This window comes from Heteronotia binoei, chromosome 9, assembly GCF_032191835.1.
Source record: "Heteronotia binoei isolate CCM8104 ecotype False Entrance Well chromosome 9, APGP_CSIRO_Hbin_v1, whole genome shotgun sequence".
Lineage (NCBI taxonomy): Eukaryota > Metazoa > Chordata > Lepidosauria > Squamata > Gekkonidae > Heteronotia > Heteronotia binoei.
Genome location: NC_083231.1, coordinates 106814594 through 106836315, shown reverse-complemented (window position 1 = coordinate 106836315; position 21722 = coordinate 106814594). Strand labels below are relative to the sequence as shown.

Sequence of the window (21722 nt, the reverse complement as noted above, 5' to 3'; positions counted from 1 at the left end):
CACAAGGCACTTAAGCCCTTGCAGTAGCTGCTTTCAGTCAGGAGGCTGACTTCCTCTTTTCCTACAAAAACAGAGGTCTCATGGCACCTTAATGATCCACAAGCATTTATTCCAGCGTAAATCTGGAAGACACCGCAGGAATCCCATTTCTTTCTAAGCAGAGACAGATGAACACAGCTACCCTTCTGGAATTTTTATCCTAAGAACATTCATGGATGGTGAAGATGAATTTTGACAGCATAACAAGAATAGAAACGTAGACCAGGAAGGGATCCCAAGGGTCATCTAGTCCAAGCCCCTGCACAAAGCAGGAAATTCATCACTCCTTCCCAGGCCTCAGATTCAGCGGGAGCTCACAGGAGCACACCTCCTGAACCTTTCTGAGAGTTCCACCTCCTCCTTCTGAGAGTTCCACCTCCTTGTCCATTGAATAGTATTGCAGCTGCATAACAATCCCTGGATGAGCTCCACCACCTATTTTTCTACAAAATGACCTCTGTTCCTTCCCCTGCACTCCCCCAGTACCCCTGCTCTATGCCCAGAGAAAGGCAACCCCCCCACCACCAAAACCTTCCAGGATCTCTGGGCCAACCTGGCCTGGAGAAAAATTCTCTCCTGATCCTGACGTGGTAATCGGTATACCCTGGGCATGTAAGGAAGGGCCATGAGAGCCAAGCAGGGCCAGCCCTAGACTATCCGGCACCCTAGGAAGGGCTAACTTCATGTGCCCCCCCACTGATAACCATGCGGGGGAACCCAATTTGGTGCACCCAAAATGCCGGCGCCCTAGGCAATCACCTAGCAATCTTATGCCATCTGTGCATAGGGTGCATTGCAGCGTGGCCTTTTTTGGCATGGAGGTGAATAACTTTCCCCATTAAGCCTTTACAAAAGGGACAGGAACTTCTTTCTCCAGGCCTGTTGGCCGGCCGGTTACTTGAAGCACTACGTGGCTGATTCTCGGTATGAACCAGCACAACCCCATGGCTTCTAGGGCCCTTTTTAAAATGCAGGAAAGGTTTGACTCTGGATCTCCCAGAATCTCCTTTGGATTGACCCCGAAGTCACATGGACCTGTCCATTTCAGGCCTGGATTTGGATCTGGAAATCTGAAGAAAAAGAGACGGCACTGTAAAGGTATTCTGAACTAGTGATCAATGTAACAACGGTAGCGATGATAAATGAATCTTGGATGACTAGCCTATAGTTCTGTAAGTTGGTATATTGCTGTTTTATTATAGTGTCTTGTTTTTATGCTGAATCTTTGGTTTCAAAGCATTGCTAGCCGCCCTGAGCCTGTAAGGGGAGGGCAGGATACAAATCTAATAAAATAAAATAAATGCAAGTAGGGATGCCAGCCTCCAGGAGGGACCTGGGGATCCCCTGGAATTACTTCGCATCACCAGATCAGTTCCTCTGGAGAAAACGGATGCTTTGGAGGGTGGACTCTCTGGCATTGTACCCATGGCCAGTGCGTGGGAGTAGGCCAAGTAGGTAGCTGCCTAGGGCACCACCTGGCATAGGGGGCACCACCAGGTGCCCCCTCTCCCTACGCACAGCGTGTGTGCTCCTTGGAGCCTGCCTTCCCCAACGGAAAGCAGGCTTCATGGAGCACAGATGCTGCCTGGCCCGTTTTGCATTCCCAGGTCTGTTACAGACCCGGGAAATGCAACAGCGGATGGCGCCTGCGCAGTGTGCTCCTCGGAGCCCAGCTGGGATAAATTCACCACTTTTAAAAGCTGAAGAAAAGTCAATGACAGTTTCTAAAAACTGGCTCCGTTTGGTTGTCTGCTGCCATTCATCCTCCCTACTCTAATTTAACAGAGCCCTGGGGGTAGGAGCCACAGCTCAGTGGTAGAGCATTTTTCTCGCGTGCACAAGGTCTTGTCACTGGCACCTCTAGCTAAAAGGATCAAGTAGTATTCTCACAATTTGTATTGCTTAATCTCACTTTTTTTAAAAAAAAAAAAACCAACAACAACCCTGTAAATTAAAAATGTAAATAGTTTCAAGTTTCTTCCTTTCTCCTACAATTCTGTTTTTTAAATATCGAGAGGGGGGGGCGCACTAGTGGGCAGTTCACCTATGCACCAAAAACCCTAGCATCGGCCCTGATTGTACCTGAGAGCCAGTTTGGTGTAGTGGTTAAGTGTGTGGACTCTTATCTGGGAGAACCGGGTTTGATTCCCCACTCCTCCACTTGCAGCTGCTGGAATGGCCTTGGGTTGCCCATAGCTATCGAGGAGGTTGTCCTTGAAAGGGCAGCTGCTGTGAGAGTCCTCTCAGCCCCACCCACCTCACAGGGTGTCTGTTGTGGGGGAGGAAGGATAAAGAGATTGTAAGCTGCTCTGAGTCTCTAATTCAGAGAGAAGGGTGGGGTATAAATCTGCTCTTCTTCTCTTCCTCTTCTTCTACCTCACTAAGGTCCCTCCTGCCTTCCCCAGGCTCCATCCCCAAATCTCCAGCAGTTTCCCAACCAAATTCCACAGATCAGGCTAGCCTGGGCCATCCAAGTTAGGGCACTCCGAAGCAACCCTCCCCTTCCCCCCTCCCCCACCTGGCAATCCTAATTGCAACTAGAAGGCATCAGACAAAAGTGACCCAAGTCATGATCAACTCATGGTTTGGTGACCTCATGAAGTCCCACTTCATGAGGCTTTCCAGGCAAGAGGTGAGCAGAGGTGGTTTCCCCTTGCCTTCCTCTGCATGGCAACCCCGGTCTTTCTTGGTGGTCTCCCGTTCAAGAATTCCCCCTGCTTAGCTTCCAAGTGCCCTGACTCGGGTGGTCTGATCTGTGGAACTTAGGAAAGAAAAGAAAAAGCAGGGTGGTGGTAAAAGGGACGGAAGCAAGTCTATTGTGCAAGGCCATATGAGATGTAAGCCCTGAACTCATCAGAATCTTGATTGATGTATGTAAAGTCACTGGGGTGACTATGGGACAGTAATTCTTTCTCACTGGATAATTTCAAGGACTGGGGTGAGGATAAAACAGAAGAGGGGAGAAATGGGCACACCAAGCTGTGCTCCTTGGAAGAAGAAAGAAATGTGCTGAGCAATAGCTGTGGCTGATGAGAATGCATTTTCCCTAGCTTTGCTAAACCCATTCACACTTCTAGGGGCTGAGGGACCCCAGATCTTTGTACAGGAGTCCGGGAAAGCCATCAAAATTCTTGACCCATGCAAGTCTATCCATTGAGCAGAATACTTTCTACCGGGGTTTGTTTTTTTTTTTTTAGCAGGAATGCAGTTCTGGCAGACTTGGCCTAAAATGCAAAGGAGTTCCTGCTGGGCATTTTCCACAAAAAAGCCCTGCTTTCTACCTGGATTCAGGCGGGTAGCCATGCTGGTCTGAAGCAATAGAACCAAGTTTGAGTCCAATGGCACCTTTAAGACCAACAAAGTTTAATCCTGGGTGTAATAAGAACATAAGAGAAGCCATGTTGGATCAGGCCAATGGCCCATCCAGTCCAACGCTCTGTGTCACACAGTGGCCAAAAAACCCAAGTGCCATCAGGAGGTCCATCAGTGGGGCCAGGACACTAGAAGCCCTCCCACTGTGTCCCCCAAGCACCAAACAGAGAGTTCCAACAATACACTGTGGAAAATAGCCCCTGATGGACCTCTGCTCCTTATAATCTTTCACATCCATCTGAAGAAGTGTGCATGCACATAAAACTTGTACCCAGAATTAAACTTTGTTGGTCTTAAAGGTGTCACTGGACTCAAACTTAGTTTCTTCACAGTTCTTATATTTCTGTAAGGGACACAGACAAAATCACTTGAATGTTCTTCTTTCTTTGGGGGAGAAAAATTAAGGAGCAAGACCCCTACATCCCCCATGGTTACTGCACTGAATACAGACATTTTGGGAACTAGTCCCACTCCCTTCTCCGTGTGATCTCCTCAAGAAATGCTTCAGGGGTGGCATCTCTGATAGTTTAAGTGGGTAATTGTCAGTATCGTGAGACGTATCCTGAAGCAGTGCTGGCCAACCTCCAAACGGCACCTGGAAATCTCCCACTATTACAATTGATCTCCAGATGACGAAGCTCAGTTCTCCTGGTGAAAAATGGCTGCTTTGAAGGATGTATTGTTGGCATTCTACCCTCCTGAGGTCCCTGTCCTCCCCAGACCTCACCCTTCCCAGGCTCCACCCCCAAATCTCCAGGTATTCCCCAACGCAAAGCTGGCACCCTACCCTGAAAGTCTTTGTGTATCAGCCAGTGGTTCTCCAGTTAGTTGAACACCAGATCTAAAGACAGGCCATGGCTCAATGGTAGAGCATCTGCTTGGCATGCAGAAGGTCCCAGGCTCGGCATCTCCAGCGAAAGAGATCAATTAATAGATGTGAAAGGGCGACTAGAATGATTAAAGCGTTGGAACGCTTTCCCTATGAAGCGTTAAAGCACTTGGGGCTCTTTAGCTTGGAGAAACGTCGACTGCGGGGTGACATGACAGAGGTTTACAAGATTATGCATGGGATAGAGAAGGTGGAGAAAGAAGTACTTTTCTCCCTTTCTCACAATGCGAGAACTCATGGACATTCAATGAAATTGCTGAGCAGTCAGGTTAGAACAGATTAAAGGAAGTACTTCTTCACCCAAAGGGTGATTAACACAGGAGGTGGTGATGGCTGCCAGCATAGCCAGCTTCAAGAGGGGATTGAATAAACATATGGAGTAGAGGTCCATCAGTGGCTATTAGCTACAGCATATTGATGGAACTCTCTGTCTGGGGCAGTGATGCTCTTTATTCTTGGTGCTTGGAAGGAGCAACAGGGTGAGGACCTAGTGTCCTGGCCCCACTGGTGGACCTCCTGATGGTGCCTGGTTTTTTTGGCCACTGTGTGACACAGAGTGTTGGACTGGATGGGCCATTGGTCTGATCCAACATGGCTTCTCTTATGTTCTTATGAAAGCCCTGCCTTGAGAGCTGCTACCAGCCTGTGTAGAGAATACTGGTGACCTTGATGGACCAAGGGTCTGCGGCAGCTTCATGTGTTCAAGGGCCAGAGGAGCGAAAGGCAGGACAGTCAAGCCAGAAGACCCAGGATACTCCTGATTGTCAGGTGACACCAGAGAACCAATCCTGCGGCACTGCTTGCTGTGAAGTTCCTAGACTGTTCTCCTAAGTTGCCCTACTGCGCTTGTTCTTTGGTATCCCACCTTTGGTCCTGACCTGATATAACAAGGGTCAGTCAGATTACAAAAATTGCATGTAACAAATATACGTTTCACAAAGACGGTCTTAATTTGTGGTGTCAACAAGGCGCCCTGACCTGGAGGGCTCTGAGTACATATGAACATATGAAGCTGCCTTATACTGAATCAGACCCTCGGTCCATCAAAGTCAGTATTGTCTACACATACTGGCAGCGGCTCTCCAGGGTCTCAAGCTGAGGTTTTTCATGCCTACTTGCCTGGACCCTTTTTAGTTGGAGATGCCGGGGACTGAACCTGGGACCTTCTGCTTACCAAGCAGATGCTCTACCACTGAACTTGACCTCGTCAGATATCAGAAGATAAGCAGGACCAGTACTGGTTACTTTTTGGATGGGAGACCACCCAAGAAGTCCAGGGTTGCTACGCAGAGGCAGGCAATGGCAAACCACCTATGTTCATCTCTTGCATTGGAAACCCTACAGAGTCACTGGGACTTGATGGCATTGTCCATTACCACCATTAAGTGGGGATTAGCATTTGAAGGATATTAGGACAGAGGGTTGGAGCAGATGAATTTCAGGGGTCCCCGGCCCTCCAGGTGTGCAGAGGAATCATTCCCATATAATTGGGGCCAGGGCTTTTTTGGTAAGCAGGATCTCCTTTGCATATTAGGCCACACACCCCTGCTGTAGCCAATCCTCCTGGAACATACAGTAGCCTAGTAGTAAGAACCCTTAAACTCTTGGAGGATTGGGGGGGGGGGGTCTGTGACCTAATATGCAAAGGAGTTCCTGTTACAAAAAAGCCTTGATTGGGTTTTATGTCATAAGCTAGAGCAGGGGTGGCCAACGGTAGCTCTCCAGATGTTTTTTTGCCTACAACTCCCATCAGCCCCAACCAGCATGGCCAATGGCTGGGGCTGATGGGAGTTGTAGGCAAAAACATCTGGAGAGCTACTGTTGGCCACCCCTGAGAGAACCATCCACCCACTACAGAAGCGTCTTTATACTAATTGCCCAGGTGTTAATGCTGCTTAACCAAGCCTTTTATTTACACAGCAAGGATGGGAGCGAGCACACCGCTGCTGGGCTATTCCTGCTGAAACCAACTGATTGTGTCAGCAATTTACTGTTATTCACCCCACTTTCCACAGCCTCTGTATTCCACCGCGTTGTTTTCCTCTCATCGAGCACCAGGCCAGAGTTATCCATCTGCCTCCAGCTGTTCTGCATCAGATCACTGCTTCATTTATCCGCACATTTCTTTTGCAGTATCTGTAGATATTTACACCCTGAAAATTAGCTGTAAAAAATGAGCAATGCCCCCCTTAGCGTTTGTTGTACCTGTTTGGCCAAAAGGATCATGGCCAAAGCGCTGGCATCTTTTGTTACCCCTCAACCTGCACCCCAATGAGGAGTGTGAAAAGTGAGATTGGATTTCCCCTCTTCTGTATTCATTCGTCTGGTTTTGTTTCATTGCCACATGCTTGATGCCTTTTTTATTGGTCTTGATTAAGGTCACTTAGGGTTGCCAATCCCCAGGTGGGGGCAGGGGATCCCCTGGTTTGGAGGCCCTCCCTCCACTTCAAGGTCATCAGAAAGCCGGGGTGGGGGAGGAAATGTCTGCTGGTCACTCCATTTTTCCCTATAGAGACCGAGTCTCATAGAATATAATGGAGAATTGATCCGTGGGTATCTGGGCTGTTTTTTTAGGTAGAGGCACCAAGATTTCAGCATAGCATCTGCTTCCTCTCCTCAAAATAGCCCCCAAGTTTCAAAAAGATTGAACCAGGGGGTCCGATTCTATGTACCCCCCCCCCAGAAGGTGCCCCTATCCTTCATTATTTCCTATGGAAGGAAGGCATTTAAAAGGAGCGCGGTCCCTTTAAATATGATTGGCAGAACATCTTCTGGAGTTCAATTATGCTTGTCACAACCTTACTCCTGGCTCCACCCCCAAGGTCTCCTGGCTCCACCCCCAAAGTCCCCAGATATTTCTCGAGTCAGGCTTGGCAACCCTACCCTACCTGGAAGTTAGCAACCTTCTTCCATTTGAGGGGTGGCAGCCTCCAGGAGAGACTTGAGGATCCCCTGGAATTACAACTCATCTCCATACTATAGAGATCAGTTCCCTTGCAAAAAATACGGATGTTTTTGAGGGTGGACTCCATGGCATTGTACCCCACTGAGGTCCTTGTCCTCTCCCATCCCCGGATCTCCAGGAATTCCCCAACTTGGATCTGGCAACCCGACTCCCCCATCCCTACCAGTGTGTATGTGTGGGGGGGAACCTGTCACCCAGTTCCATTCCCTCCTTCTCTTATGGGCAGGAAATACGGGGCGGAGGCAGCAAGTAGTTAAATACACAGGCTTGCTTCAGAGCTCCCTGCACTTAGTAATAGTTCTCTTTGCCCATTTGCAGCCAATCTGGCTCTTTCATACCGCCTTTCCTCCATCACACAGTGAACTCACAAACAACGAGCTCTTAGATTGTTCCTTCTCTATTTTCCAAGCACTACAGGGGTGATCCGGAATGTAGCACGGCTGTATGTGGAAGAAGTGCCTGCCTGCCTCTCTCTCTCTGCCTCTCTCTCTTTCTCTCTGTGTCTCAGAAGGGCGCCTTCTTTATGCGGATTGCAACTTCCCTTTCTTCACCTTCAAAGTCAATCTGTGTGTCTGTTTCCCCTCTCGTTCTGATAGCCCTCTGAGCCAGCACAGCAAAAGGCAAGAGCAAAAATGCAGCCTCTTCAAAAGCGTATTGAAAGAATAGGATAGGGAGGCAGGAGAAAGGCAGAAGAGGCAGCTTCTTATAGACAGCTTCAAGAAAGGATGGATAAACACATGGAGCAGAGGTGGCCAAACAGCAACTCGGGAGCCACATGTGGCTCTTTCACACATATTGTGTGGCTCTTTGGAGAGCCAGTTTGGTGTAGTGGTTAAGTTTGCGGACTCTTATCTGGGAGAACTGGGTTTGATTCCCCACTCCTCCACTTGCACCTGCTAGCATGGCCTTGGGTCAGCCATAGCTCTGGCAGAGGTTGTCCTTGAAAGGGCAGCTGCTGTGAGAGCCCTCTCAGCCCCACCCACCTCACAGGGTGGCTGTTGTGGGGGAGGAAGGTAAAGGAGATTGTGAGCCATTCTGAGACTCTTTGGAGTGGAGGGTGGGATATAAATACAATATCTTCTTCTTCTTCTCTTGAAGCCCCCATCAGCTGGCTTGGAGAAGGCATTTCTCTCTTTAAATCACTTCTCCAAGTCAAGTCAGCTGGTGGCTTAGAGAATGCATTTAAAGTTGCTTTCTTTCCACCTCTCTCCCCCCTTCTATCCATCTTCCTTCCTTCCTTCTGCCTGCTCTCAAGCATCTGACATTCATGTCTTGTGGTTCTCAAACACCTGACATTTATTCTATGTAGCTGTTAACGTTAAGCAAGTTTGACCAGCCCTGGTGTAGATTGAACATTCAGTCTGGGGCAGTGATGCTCTGTAGTTTTGGCTCCTGGAGGGCAACAGTGGGAGGGCTTCTGGAGTTCTGGCCCTGCTGTTGGACCTCCTTATGGTCCCCGGGTTTTGGGCACTGTGTGACAGAGGGCGTTTGACTGGATGGGCCATTGGCCTGATCCAACATGGCTTCTCTTGTGCTCTTATGAGGCATTCGCTATCAAATCATTTGAAGTGCTTAAAAAAAAGGCCCTCTTCTTTGATTGCAATTGAAGTCTCTGAGGGAGACTCAGCCCAAACACAACTGATTCATTGAGCATGTCATTGACCCATCTGTAGTGAGCAAACTCCCATCGGTGCCTTCCATCCCCTGCCTGTTAGCCCCCTCCCCAAAGTTCTGAAAGCCCCCTGAAATGTGTAGTTGGGCAAGGACTTCAAGAAGTGACACCCAGCTTCCAGGCCAATAAGCCTGAGGCTTCCTAGACTAAGTGTCCCAATGGTTGGTTCCTGCGCTTGCTCCCTCCAAGGGAAGGGAAGGTCTAGGAAGTGAGGGCATGGCTGAGGCAGGAAGAACAGATGGTTTATTCTCCCAGACTGAGCTCTGATTGGTTTGGCAGTTCACTCGAGGAGGGCTGCTGGCCACGTTCCTCAGACAGGAAGCAGCGGCTTTGGTGGGTGGAGCGAGGCATCAACTTCCTTCCTGTCTCCCGAGCTCTCTGCATGCTTCCATTGGTTGCAAACGATGGGCTCTTGATAGGGGTGGGGGTGGGGGTGCAAGGATAGAGGGGGTGATTGACTCCCTGTAACTGTGTTTCTTGACAAACCTGTATGGTTTGCATTATCAGCTTCTCGTGAATCCCTCCCAGTTTGCAGAGTAATTTGCATGCAAGGGGCTCTCGAGTTGAGCCCGTCAGAGAATCTACCCCAAAATATCCAGCAATTTCCCAACACAGAGCTGGGCAACCCCGTCACAAGTAGGAATCAAGGTCTCCACCTTGCAGAACAATCAGATGGGAGTTGCAAGTTCCCCACCATTCCCACGTGTGCAATGACCAGTTTGGACTGGGAATGAAAAAAACAGTTTCAGCATCTCTCTGCCATTCTTTCCAACTGGAATTTCTGATCCTAGGGGCCATAATTTGGCCTGTTGGGGAAATCCAGATTATCCCACGATTCATGCAGGTTTTCCCTAATAGGCCAAACAGCACCCCCCACTCCAAACATTTTGGGTCTGGAAAACAGCAGGTGGTGGGGTTCCAGGTTAGGAGAACAGCATGAGGAAGGCCGAAACCTTTCCTCCATGCATGCTGCGATCTCGATCCAAGTTGAACCCTGCACACCGAGGAACTGAGGAGAACCTACGTAGGGTTGCCAATCCCCAGGTGGGGGCAAGGGATCCCCCGGTTTGGAGGCCCTCCCGCACTTCAGGGTCATCAGAAATTGGGGGGGGGGGGAGGGGAGGGAAATGTTTCTGGGAACTCTGTTATTCCCCATGGAGACTTATTCCCATAGGAAACAATAGAGAATTGATCCGCAGGTATCTATGGCTCTGTATGGGCTGTTTTTTTGAGGTAGAAGCACCAAAATTTCAGCATAGCAGCCAGTGCCTCTCTCCAAAATACCCCCCCCCCCCGAGTTTCAAAACGATTGGGCCAGGGGGTCCAATTCTATGAGCTCCAAAAGAAGGTGACGCTATCCTTCATTATTTCCTATGGAAGGAAGGCATTTTAAAAGGTGTGGGGTCCCTTTCAATGTGATGGCCAGAACTCCCTTGGAGTTCAATTCTGCTTGTCACACCCTTGCTCCTGGCTCCACCCCCAAAGTCCCCAGATATTTCTTGAATTGGACTTGGCAACCCTAACCTTCAGCTTGCCTCTGACTGTTATCAAAGCAGGGATCCCAAACATATGGAGCAGAGGTCCATCATTCCCCGCCCCCCCCCCCCAGATATAAACCACAAGGTATAGATGTAACTCTCTTTGGGGCAAGCGATGCTCTGTATTCTTGGTACTTGGGTGGGTGGGGGGACAGTGGGAGGGCTTCTAGTGTCCTGGCCCCACTGGTGAACCTCCTAATGGTACCTGGTTTTGGGGCCACTGTGTGATGGAGTGTTGGACTGGATGGGCCTGATCCAACATGGCTTCTCTTATGTTCTTAAAATGCAGATTGTATAAGATGTGAATCAGCCCCTAGTGCAGTCTGAAGCATCTGCTTTGCTCTGAGGGCTATGATAGGGTTGCCAACACCAGGCTGGGAAATGCCAGGAAATTTGAGAGGTGGAGCCTGGGGTGGATGGAGTCTGGGGAAGGCAGAGACCTCAGCAGGGTACAGTGCCCTAGAGTCCACCTTCCAAAGCAGCCATTTTCTCCAGTGGAATTTATCTCCGTCTATAATCTGGTCAGTTGTAATTCTGGGGAGATCTCCGGGCACCACCTGGAGGCTAGTGAGCCCAGCAGTTCAGTTTATATCTTTCCTTCAAGTAGCTCAAGACAAATATGGTCTCCTCTTCCTCCATTTTATTTTACCACATGAGGTAGATTACTCAGGGAGAGAGAGTGTGAGTGGTTCAAAGGTCACCCGCTAAAACTGTCACAAAGTAGACATTCAAATCCTGGCTCCCCCCCCCCCCCCGCCACGAATCAATGCTCTAACTACCAGGGCTGTGTAGTGTGTGTGAGAAGAGAAGGAAAGACTGAACGTTTTTAGCCACTGATGAAGAACGATGAGCCAGAAACAGTTTGAATGATGCCCCAAGTCCAAGCTTTACCTAGGCAGGGCACTGTATGTTCTGGAAGCAATCTGTGGTTTTTTGCTGGTCACAGAAACGTGTTCTGCCTTTGAAAGCATTTTCCAGGGCTGAAAAGCTCACAAGCTCTATCATTGTAACCCTGGTTCAGATTGCCTTTCCTTATTTTGGAGGAACCTTTATTTATGTAGATGTTGATATCCAGGCCACAATTTGGGCAGGAGCTCACAGGAGCAGAGCTCTAGAACCTATTGTACTATTTCTTTCTTAAACCCGCCCCCCCCCCCGCCACCCTGCTGGGCTCCATTGTGCAACTCCCCTGTGAAAACTTTGCTGAACTCTAGGATTTGACAAACTTTCTCATATTTTCCCTCACAAAAAATGAGAAAATAACCAAAACATAAAAAGCAGACAGATGGAAATCTTCATCGTACCGCTGTGGCCACATAGGAGAAAGTAATTTAAAAACTATGAGGGGAGTAAGATTTTATTGTAACAATTATAATTCAAGAAGCACTTTAAGGAAGACGCTGAGCTGATCTAATTTAATACACCTGCTGGTGAAGTCAGGGGTATGTGGCATATGCAAATGAGTTATGCTAATGAGCTCTGCCATCTCTTTTTCTACAAAACGATCCCTGTTGATATCTCATTTTGTCCCTAAGGGGGACCCAGACAAATCTGTATCATTGTTCACCCTTCTTCCATTTGGTCTGTATAACAACAACAACCTCATAAGGTAGGTTAGGCTGAAACTGAATGACTGTCTCAAGGTAAGGCTGCCAGCTCATGGTTGGGAAATACCTGGAGATTTGGGGGAGGTAGAACCTGGAGAGGGTGGGATTTGGGAAAGGAAGGGACCTCGGCAGGGTGCAATGCCACAGAGTCCACCCTCTAAAGCAGCCATTTTCTCCAGAGGAACTGATCTTGGTCATCTGGAAACCAATTGTCAGGCCTTATTTTGCAGCAGGATCTCCTTTGCATATTAGGCCACACACTCCTGAGATAGCCAGTCCTCCAAGAGCTTACAGGGCTCTTAGTACAGGGCCTCCTGTAAGCTCCAGGAGGATTGGCTACATCAGGGAGGGGTGGGTTTATATGCAAAGGAGTTCCTGCTACAAAAAAGCCCTGCCAATTGTGATAGTGGGAGATCTCCGGGTTCCACCTGGAGAGCAGCAACCATAGCCCCCAGGTCACCCAGTAAGCTTCCAAGGCAGACTGGGGATTTGAACCTTCACCGCTAGACCACACTGCTTTCTCCCACAACCCCTCTGCTGAGGCTTTCCTGTTGAGAGCAGTTGGATAACTCTAGTGTAAGCAGTCGTCAACTCCCCCCTCCCGTCTCACTTCAGCTGTGTCCTTTAAAACTTCAGGACGTCTATAAATAAATGTATATTCAGATAAGCCAAGCAAGCCAGCAAGAAGCAATCAACCATGAAATCACTGGTTAAGCTTAAAATGACAAAGCTAGGGAATTATTATTTTTTTTTCCAGGAAAGACAATGCATAAGATTTCTTTCTCTCTCTCTTTTTTTCTTTGCAGTGCTGTGGGGAAAAAACAAACAAACTGTGTTTTATTTTGGGGTTTCTGTCGTCCTAGGTATTTTGGAAATATTTGCTGTGTCTCAGGGGATTGTAGGAATACGAGGAGTTTTCAGCAACAAATTTTTAGCGATGTCAAAAAAAGGAAAACTCCACGCAAGTGTAAGTAAAAGAACGTCAACGCTGCCTTTCCAGAATATGTTAAGCGGGGTCTGTGAATTGCCAAAAAGTAATGTTGCGGCAACTTTTGCTGCCTATTAAAGGAGTAAATCCTCCTGTGAGATTCGATTCTGCATATCTGTGTACTTCAGAAAGTATAGAAGAGAAGGAGTGAAGTGCCTTCTCTTGACCTTGAAGACTTCATCACTGGCCTGCACGGCTTCTAAACTACCTTGCTAAATGCAGTTTGCTGGCCATTTGGGGTGATCCACCAGAACCCTAAAAACTGGCTGATATTTCTGCCAGCATGGGACTGCAAAAATGAAAGTGGAGATTGTGTCTCTGTGCCAGGGGTGGCCAAACTTGCTTAATGTAAGAGCCTCCTAGAATAAACATCATTTGTTTGAGAGCCACAAGACGGACGGAAGGAAGGAAGGAAGGAAGGAAGGAAGGAAGGAAGGAAGGAAGGAAGGAAGGAAGGAAGGAAGTCTAGATGGCCATCTGACAGCAATGAAGATCCTGTGAATTTAGGGGAAGGTGTTTGTGAGTTTCCTGCATTGTGCAGGGGGTTGGACTAGATGACCCTGGAGGTCCCTTCCAACTCTATGATTCTATGAAGGAAGGAAAGAAGGAAGGAAGGAAGGAAGGAAGGAAGGAAGGAAGGAAGGAAGGAAGGAAGGAAGGAAGGAAGGAAGGAAGGAAGGAAGGAAGGAAGATGGGGAGGAGAGGTGGAAAGAAAGCAACTTTAACTTTACATGCATTCTCGAAGTCAGTTGATGGAGAGGTGGGGGCTTCGAGAGCCACACAATATGTGTGAAAAAAACCACATTTGGTTCCCGAGCTGCAGTTTGGCCACCCCTGCTCTATACAGCGGGAACCTCAGCTGCTACAAAGTCCTGGTCCCCAATGAGGGCTTTGATTAGCTGTAGGGTTGCCAACCTCCTGGTGCCACCTGGAGGTCTCCTACTATTACAATTGATCTCCAGGCAACCGAGATCAGTTCCTGTAGAGAAATTGGCTGCTTTGGAGAGTGGACTCTACGGCATTAAACCCTGTTGAGGCCCCTTCCTTTCTCAAATCCCACCCTTCCCAGAATCCTTCCATCAAATTCTCCAGGTTTTATCCAACCCAGAGCTGGCACCCTAAACAGATGTGTTCTGGGACATTTGAGGTTCCCAGGCATACATGGGCCCTATTCAGATCAGAATCACAACACACAGGGAGAGTAGAATTAAGCCCCACACCATTTTCCTGTATGGCCCAGGTCTCATCAGGTCTTAAAAGCTAAACAGGGTCAGCCCTGGTTAGCATTTGGATGGAAAACCACTGAGACAGTCCAAGGCTTCTACATAGAGGCAGACGATGGCAAACCACCTCTGAATGTCTCTTGCCTTGAAAACCCGAGTTGCCACAAGTCAGCTTCGGCTTGATAGCACTTTCCACCAGGACTTTTTTTGTAGCAGGAACTGCTTTGCATAATAGGCCTCACCCCCATGACATAGCCAATCCTGCAAGAGCTTACAGTAGGCCCTGTAATAAGAGCCCTGGAAGCTCTTGGAGGAATGGCTACATCATAGGGGTGTGGCCGAATATGCAAAGCAGTTCCTGCTACAAGAAAAGCCCTACTTTCCACCACATCACCACCACCATTTTTGCAACCCGAGATGGCCCGAGAGAGCTGGTTTTTTCTCTGCTTGACAACATGTCTGGGGAGCATGGAGTTCCTTGAACATGTTTGATTGAAAGTCCTTGTGGGCTTTGTAACATGTGAATCACAGACAGATTGGCTTGAATTTTTGAACTGTTTACAGATTTCCAGATCTGCGCAGGCATGCAGCCAATGCAACCTCTGATTTTTTCTTCTCAGAGAACCATACAGAATATTGCTGCTGTAGAAGAAAATGTGATATGGATTAATCTGCAACTAGAATTTTCTGGAGCCTTGGCTAGAAATGGGTCCATTGTAAATCCTAGAAGCTCCACTCCTGTGGGCTCCGGCAGGGGGAAGGGGGGAAAAAAGCCCTGCTTCTGAGTAATGCTCTAGTCTTCTTCCCTAGTCTCTGTGGTTTTTACCACAGAAACTAGTGGAAAGTCCAAAAGTATCACTATGTGGAGGCCATTTTTTCCTCCCATTCCTCGGTTCCTGAAAGGCAAGAAACTGGGGCTGAGAAATTTTAGCTTATTCCTTGCTCTGGATGGGTAAATGGGGGACCTCTAATCCAAACCTCCCCTTGATGAAAATAAAGTAAAGGGTTGCCAATCCCCAGGTGGGGGCAGGGGATCCCCCGCTTTGGAGCCCCTCCCCCCACTTCAGGGTCGTCAGAAAGCGGGGGGAGGGGAGGGAAATGTCTGCTGGGAACTCTATTATTCCCTATGGAGATTTATTCCCATAGAAAATCATGGAGGATTGATCCGCGGGTATCTGGGGCTCTGGGGGGGCTGTTTTTTGGGTTAGAGGCACCAAATATTCAGTATAGCATCTAGTGCCTCTCCCCAAAATGCCATCCAAGTTTTAAAAAGATTGGACCAGAGGGTCCAATTCTATGAGCCCCAAAAGAAGGTGCCCCTATCCTTCATTATTTCCTATAGAAGGAAGGCATTGAAAAGGTGTGCCGTCCCTTTAAATGTGACGGCCAGAACTCCCTTTGGAGTTCAATTATGCTTGTCACAGCTTTGATCTTGGCTCCACTCCTAATGTCTCCTGGCTCCACCCCCAAAGTCTCCTGGCTCCACCCCCAAATTCCCCAGATATTTCTTGAATTGGACTTGGCAACCCTAAAAGGAAGATGAAAATAAAGTCAAGGAACCCAGGAAGGATACTTTAATATTTTCATTGAGAATACTGTAATATTTGCACTGGCTTGCATTCTCAAGGAATAGGGCTGCCAAGCCCCCGGGCCAGGCAGGAGTTCTCCCACCCTGGAGGTTCCCAACCCACCAGCCCACATTGGGCCAGTGGGGGGAACTTTCCCCCAACGTTGCTGGCATGATGACATCACTGGTGCGATGATGCCAAGACACCGGCGATGTCGCACACAGCTGCTATAGGTATTTCCAGGAAAACTCTATGGTTTTCCAAGGCGCTCTAGCAATTTGGGAAGGCAAAACTCCATGGTACCTATTGTACCATAGAGTTTTCCCTCCCAAATTGCTAGAGTGTCCAGGAAAACCATTGAGTTTTCCAGAAATGCCTACAGCGGCCACACGCAACATTGCCAGCGCGATGATGGCACTTCCGGGTGACATCATTGTGTCACGTGCACACAAAGCCCCCGCTGGAGAACGCAGGGGACTTGGCAACCCTATCAAAGAAACAGGCTCAGCTTTCATTTTTTATTTATTACATTTTTTAATTCAATTAAATTTCTAGACCTCCCTCCACTGTAAAATAGAGCTTAGGGTGGTGTGTGACAGTAAAACAAGCCATAGTTTAAATTTACAGATTAAGAGCAGTCAGATTATGTTTGATGTGCGATTGCCAACCAGCTGATATTTTGCTCAGCCAGTCACTAAAGCTGTGCTCTCTCAGATAACCAGTACTGGAAACTAGAAAATCAGCAAAATCCAAATTCTGCTATAATTCCTCCCCAGGTGGTACGATTTTGCTCTAGCTCTACCCCTGACTCATCAGGTTCTATTCCGGCTCTGCCCCTTATCTGACACTGACTCCATTTTTGATCCAACTGGCCTGCTGGTCTTTGCTCCACTCCTTGGCTCTGTCTAGGAACAAATGTTGATAGCTCTGTTTAGGAGGGGGGATTTACATCATGGAGACTAGGTAAGGAGGTGGTGGGGAATGAACAAAGGGAGATAGAGTACTCCAACATTTTACTGGGTACAGATTCTCTTCATATTGGGTCTGGCCAAGGTGGAAGCAACCCTGGGCTTGTTTGGCATTTCTCCCAAACTGAGAGCACTTCTCAGTGCCCTGCAAACCATCACAGGGGACCAGGGTTGTCTTGTCAACCCTGCTTTACCAAATGCGGACAATGCCTGAGAAGGGTGGAACTTTAGTAGATAGGATGTCACATCCTCGGTAATGCTCTAGAGACGTTCTCACTCTCTATAGTGAAGATTACAGAGAATGTAGGGATCCCTGTAGCATCACCCTGAAGTGACAGGACATTCTCCTGCCCTTTACCCAGAAGTGATGTTACTTGTGGGCAGGGGTGGAATTCTAGCAGGAGCTCCTTTGCATATTAGGCCACACACCCCTGATGTAGCCAATCCTCCAAGAGTTTACAAGGCTCTTTTTTGTAAGCTCTTGGAGGATTGGCTACATCACAGGTGTGTGGTCTAATATACAAAGCAGCTCCTGCCAGAATTCCACCCCTGCTTGTGAGTGATGATCTAGGGATTTCTACAATCTCTATGGTCTTTACCATAAAGAGTCAGGAAATTCTTCAAACATTACCATTGATGCTATTTCCCCTCCCCCTTTTCTCTCTCTCTAGCTCCTCCAATCATTGAGGGTGGGGGATTGGAACCAAGAGCAGAGGTTTGCCCACTGCAGGTAGGCAAATGGCAGAACTGCAGGGGATGTCAGCATACCCTCTTTGTTTATACAGGATCTGTGAGTTGATTGAGCTCCATGTGCAAAGAGAATGCTGGGATACCAAGATGATGGAATTCTTGGTGGGCTCCCATAACTGTTTGGGACTTTTAATTGACCAAGCTGTTATTCTGAGTGATGCAAATATATGCTAAAAGAAAATGCATTGAGAGTGATACATCTCAAGGACTGAGAGCCAGAGTTAATTGTATGCCATTCTAATTTGTAACTTCTAATCCGGGATATTTCTTGCTTAGATTGAAACTAAGAGCTGCTTGTTTGTCCTTATAGGATATTAGGTTTCTAGTCGTTGGAGCAGAACCATAGCGTGCATGGAGAAGGAGCTTCAGTCTCCTCCCTCCCCTACCCCGTGGTTCCTTCCAACCCAGAACAGTTCCAGGGGGTGCTATTTGACCTGTTGGGGAAACACAAGTGTATCCCAAGAAACGTGTGGGTTTCCCCAAATGGCAACCCCCAGGACTGTTAAAAAGATAAGATATTGGATTTATATCCCGCCCTCCACTCCAAAGAGTCTCAGAGCGGCTCACAACCTCCTTTACCTTCCTCCCCCACAACAGACACCCTGTGAGGTGGGTGGGGCTGGAGAGGGCTCTCACAGCAGCTGCCCTTTCAAGGACAACTTCTGTCAGAGCTATGGCTGACCCAAGGCCACGCTAGCAGGTGAAAGTGGAGGGGTGGGGAATCAAACCCAGTTCTCCCAGATAAGAGTCCGCACACTTAACCACTACATCAAACTGGCTCTCTGTTAGAGGTTGGGAAAGAAGAATAAGAAGAATTGCAGATTTATACCTTGCCCTTCTCTCTGAATCAGAGACTCAGAGCGGTTTACAGTCTCCTATTTCTTCTTCCCTCACAACAGACACTCTGTGAGGTGAGTGGGGCTGAGAGGGCTCTCACAGCAGCTACCCTTTCAAGGACAACCTCTGCCAGAGCAATGGCTAACCCAAGGCCATTCCAGCAGGTGCAAGTGGAGGAGTGGGGAATCAAACCCAGTTCTCCCAGATAAGAATCCACACACTTAACCTCTACACCAAACTGGCTCTCAAGACCGAAAGACTGAAGTTCCATCTCCATGTGCGCTGTGGTCCTGATCCAAACTGGGTACTGCACATGGAGAATTGAGGAGAACCTGCTGCAACTGACATCTCACATGGTGTAGAACCAGGATTCAGCATGTGTACTCCATAATGTGCAGGTTGGTTATGTAACGTGCAGGTTCTACAGAGTTAACCACCAGCTTGTATTGGCTCTTCCATCACTGGTACACCAAAGCAAGGCTCCCTCTAAGCTGCGGAGTCTTGTGAGCAAAAATTCTGTTTCAGGAGCTACTGGCATTCAAGTTGTGAGCTACTGCATAAATGAGTTTGCTCTGGGGCCCTCCTTCCTGAGCTAAGACAAAAACGTGTGGTTAAAAAAACTGTGAGCTGGCTCACACTAACTCAGCTTAGAGGGAACACTGCCCCAAAGGCTGTGCATGAGCAGAAATTGTATCCTTCTCCCCACTGGTGTACAATCATTTTGCTATTTCACATGCGAAGGGTTTTTTTTTTGCTTTAAATTTAACATGATGCAGCAGCCGCCAAAATGAAATTCGACCCCTTTCTCCATCCCTGCTTAATTGATACCAGCAAGAGATGGTGTCCTAGACGGATCACTAGTTAAGACAAGCTTGGACTGAAAGGTTAGGACCTGTGACTCCTGAGCCCAGATCCGTGCGGGGAAATTAGGTGAAACCTGAGCCAAGCGTCTAAAGATCACGGAGCTCAATAATGCCGATAATGCGAAAGTAGCATCTGTTGTTCTTTCCTCCTTTGGCAGGACAAAGTTATTTCATGGGCTAATGAGTCCAGAGAGACATACACTGTGCCCGTCAATCAGAGAAGCTCTTTGATATCCATGGCATTCTGATGGTTTTGAGCAGAAACGGAGATAAAGCTAAGTTCCCACCATGAGTTGGGGCAAGGAAGAGAAAGGGTGGGAACTGATTCTTTGGCGTTTCCCATTTCAGCCTTCCTTTCTGAGCTGGCAAATATATTTAAATGGCAAAACTGTTGGTTTCTGTTTGAACAAGGAGGCTGAATTCAGAAGCAATATTCATCCTGGCAGTAACCTGCTTCCGTCACAGATGGCTCCATTTTCAAATTCACTGCCACATGCATACAACATGAGGTCCTGCAAACACTTCCTTGGCCGTAATAAGCCACAAATTTATTCAGTGGCGTTTACAGAGGAGTAAACATGCCTGAAATCAGGTTGTTGGTTGCTCAACTGTTCCCCCGCCTTTACTGAGTTCCTATTCTCCAAAGACGTTCTGCAATTTTAATATAATGGGTGGGGGGAAACACATAATCTGAACTGCAAATGGCTTTCCTAGGCCCTTCTCACAGCCCCAAATGTAAGATTTACTAGAGTTGCCAACCTCCAGCTGGAGTCTGCAGATCTCCAGGAATTGCAACTGACTACAGAAATCAGTTCTGGGGTTGCCAATCCCCGGGTTGGAACAGAAGGTACCCGATATAGATGTGTCAAAAACAACAGAGTTCGGGTAGCACAAGCAAACACCGTATATTCAATTGCTCATAAATTGCTCATTCCATATACACAAACCATACAAACATATTCTTAAAGTCCCAGTCCACAAAAGTCCACTGTATTCCAAAACATGCTTTAAGTTGCAATCTTGAATTTCTTGTAAGAAGTGTTGGAGAAGAAAATAGAGACCGGTTTCGGCCACGCCTTTCTCAATCGTCACTCACAACGCAAATTGCTACATCCACCTTCTCCAATTTTTTTGAACGATCATTCGCTAAATGGGACCCAACCAGCCGTAGAATTTGTGTGAGGCGATGCCCATTAATGTAGCAGAGAAGGTGGACGCAGCAATTTGTGTTGTGAGTGACGATTGAGAAAGGCGTGGCTGAAACCGGCCTCTACAAATATGTTTGTATGGTTTGTGTATATGGAATGAGCAATTTATGAGCAATTGAATATACGGTGTTTGTTTGTGCTACCCGAACTCTGTTGTTTTTGACAAATCCCCAGGTGGGGGCAGGGGATCCCCCAGTTTGAAGGCCCTCTCCCTGCTTCAGGGTCATCAGAATGTGGGGGTGGAGGAGAGGGAAATGACTGCTGGGCACTCCATTCTTCCCTATGAAGACCGATTCCCTTAGGGTATAATAGAGAATTGATCTGCAGTTATCTGGGGCTCTGAGGGGGCTGTTTTTTGAAGTAGAGGCACCACATTTGCAGTATAGCATCCAGTGCCTCTCCCCAAAATACCCTACAAGTTTCAAAAGGATTAGACCAGGGGGTCCAATTCTATGAGCCCCCAAAGAAAGTAACCCTATCCTTCATTATTTCCAGTTGACGGAAAGCATTTAAAAGGTGTGTGATGGCCAGAACTTCCTTTGGAGTTCAGTTATGTTTGTCAAACCCTTGCTCCTGGCTTCACCTCTAATGTCTCCTGGCTACACCCCCAAAGTCCCCAGATATTTCTTGGATTGGACTTGGCAACCCTAATCAGTTCTTCTGGACAAAATGGCTGCTTTAAAGGGTAGACTCTGTGGCATTTATACCCTGATTAGGTCCTTCACCTCCTCAAACTCCGCCTTCCCCAGGCTCCACCCCCAAATATCCAGGAATTGTCCAACCAATAACTGGCAGCCCTGCAGATTACCCTAGAGAACACCTAAGCAGAGGGATCCTGATTCACCCATATGTTTTCCAGTGGGGCCCTAGAGTAGTTGTCCATGATCGGTGGAAGGGCCAAGCATTTCTGGTTGGTGGCCTCCAGGCACATGGCCAGGCTGCAGGTCTCAGTAGCAGAGTCAGCCCAAGGAGTCTGGGTGCCTTGTATGGGGTCACCAGCCTCCAGGTGGTCATAAGGCACAAACAAACTTACTGTGACAAAACTGCAAACACCGAAACTCAAACATACATAAATAGAATCATAAACTCGGAAGGGACCTCCATGGCCATCTAGTCCAACCCCTTGCACAATGCAAGGAATTCACAAATACCTCCCCACCCCCCACCCCCAGTGACCTCTGCTCCAAGCCCAGAAGATGGCAACCCCCCCCCCCAAAAAAAAACACCTCTCCAGA

General features: G+C 48.0%; 1 protein-coding gene across 2 annotated transcripts in view; it reads left to right on the top strand.

The window, feature by feature from the left end:
• The window catches only part of FGF5 (fibroblast growth factor 5), a 43347-nt gene that overhangs the window by 5174 nt on the left and 16451 nt on the right, over positions 1–21722 (top strand). The window contains exon 2 of one of the 2 annotated variants that reach the window (XM_060247459.1): positions 12946–13049. The exons of the other annotated variant lie outside the window; for it this stretch is intronic. Within the exon in view, the coding sequence (XP_060103442.1) occupies positions 12946–13049 (104 nt within the window). The remainder of the gene's footprint in view (positions 1–12945; positions 13050–21722) is intronic. 2 annotated transcript variants of the gene reach the window in all.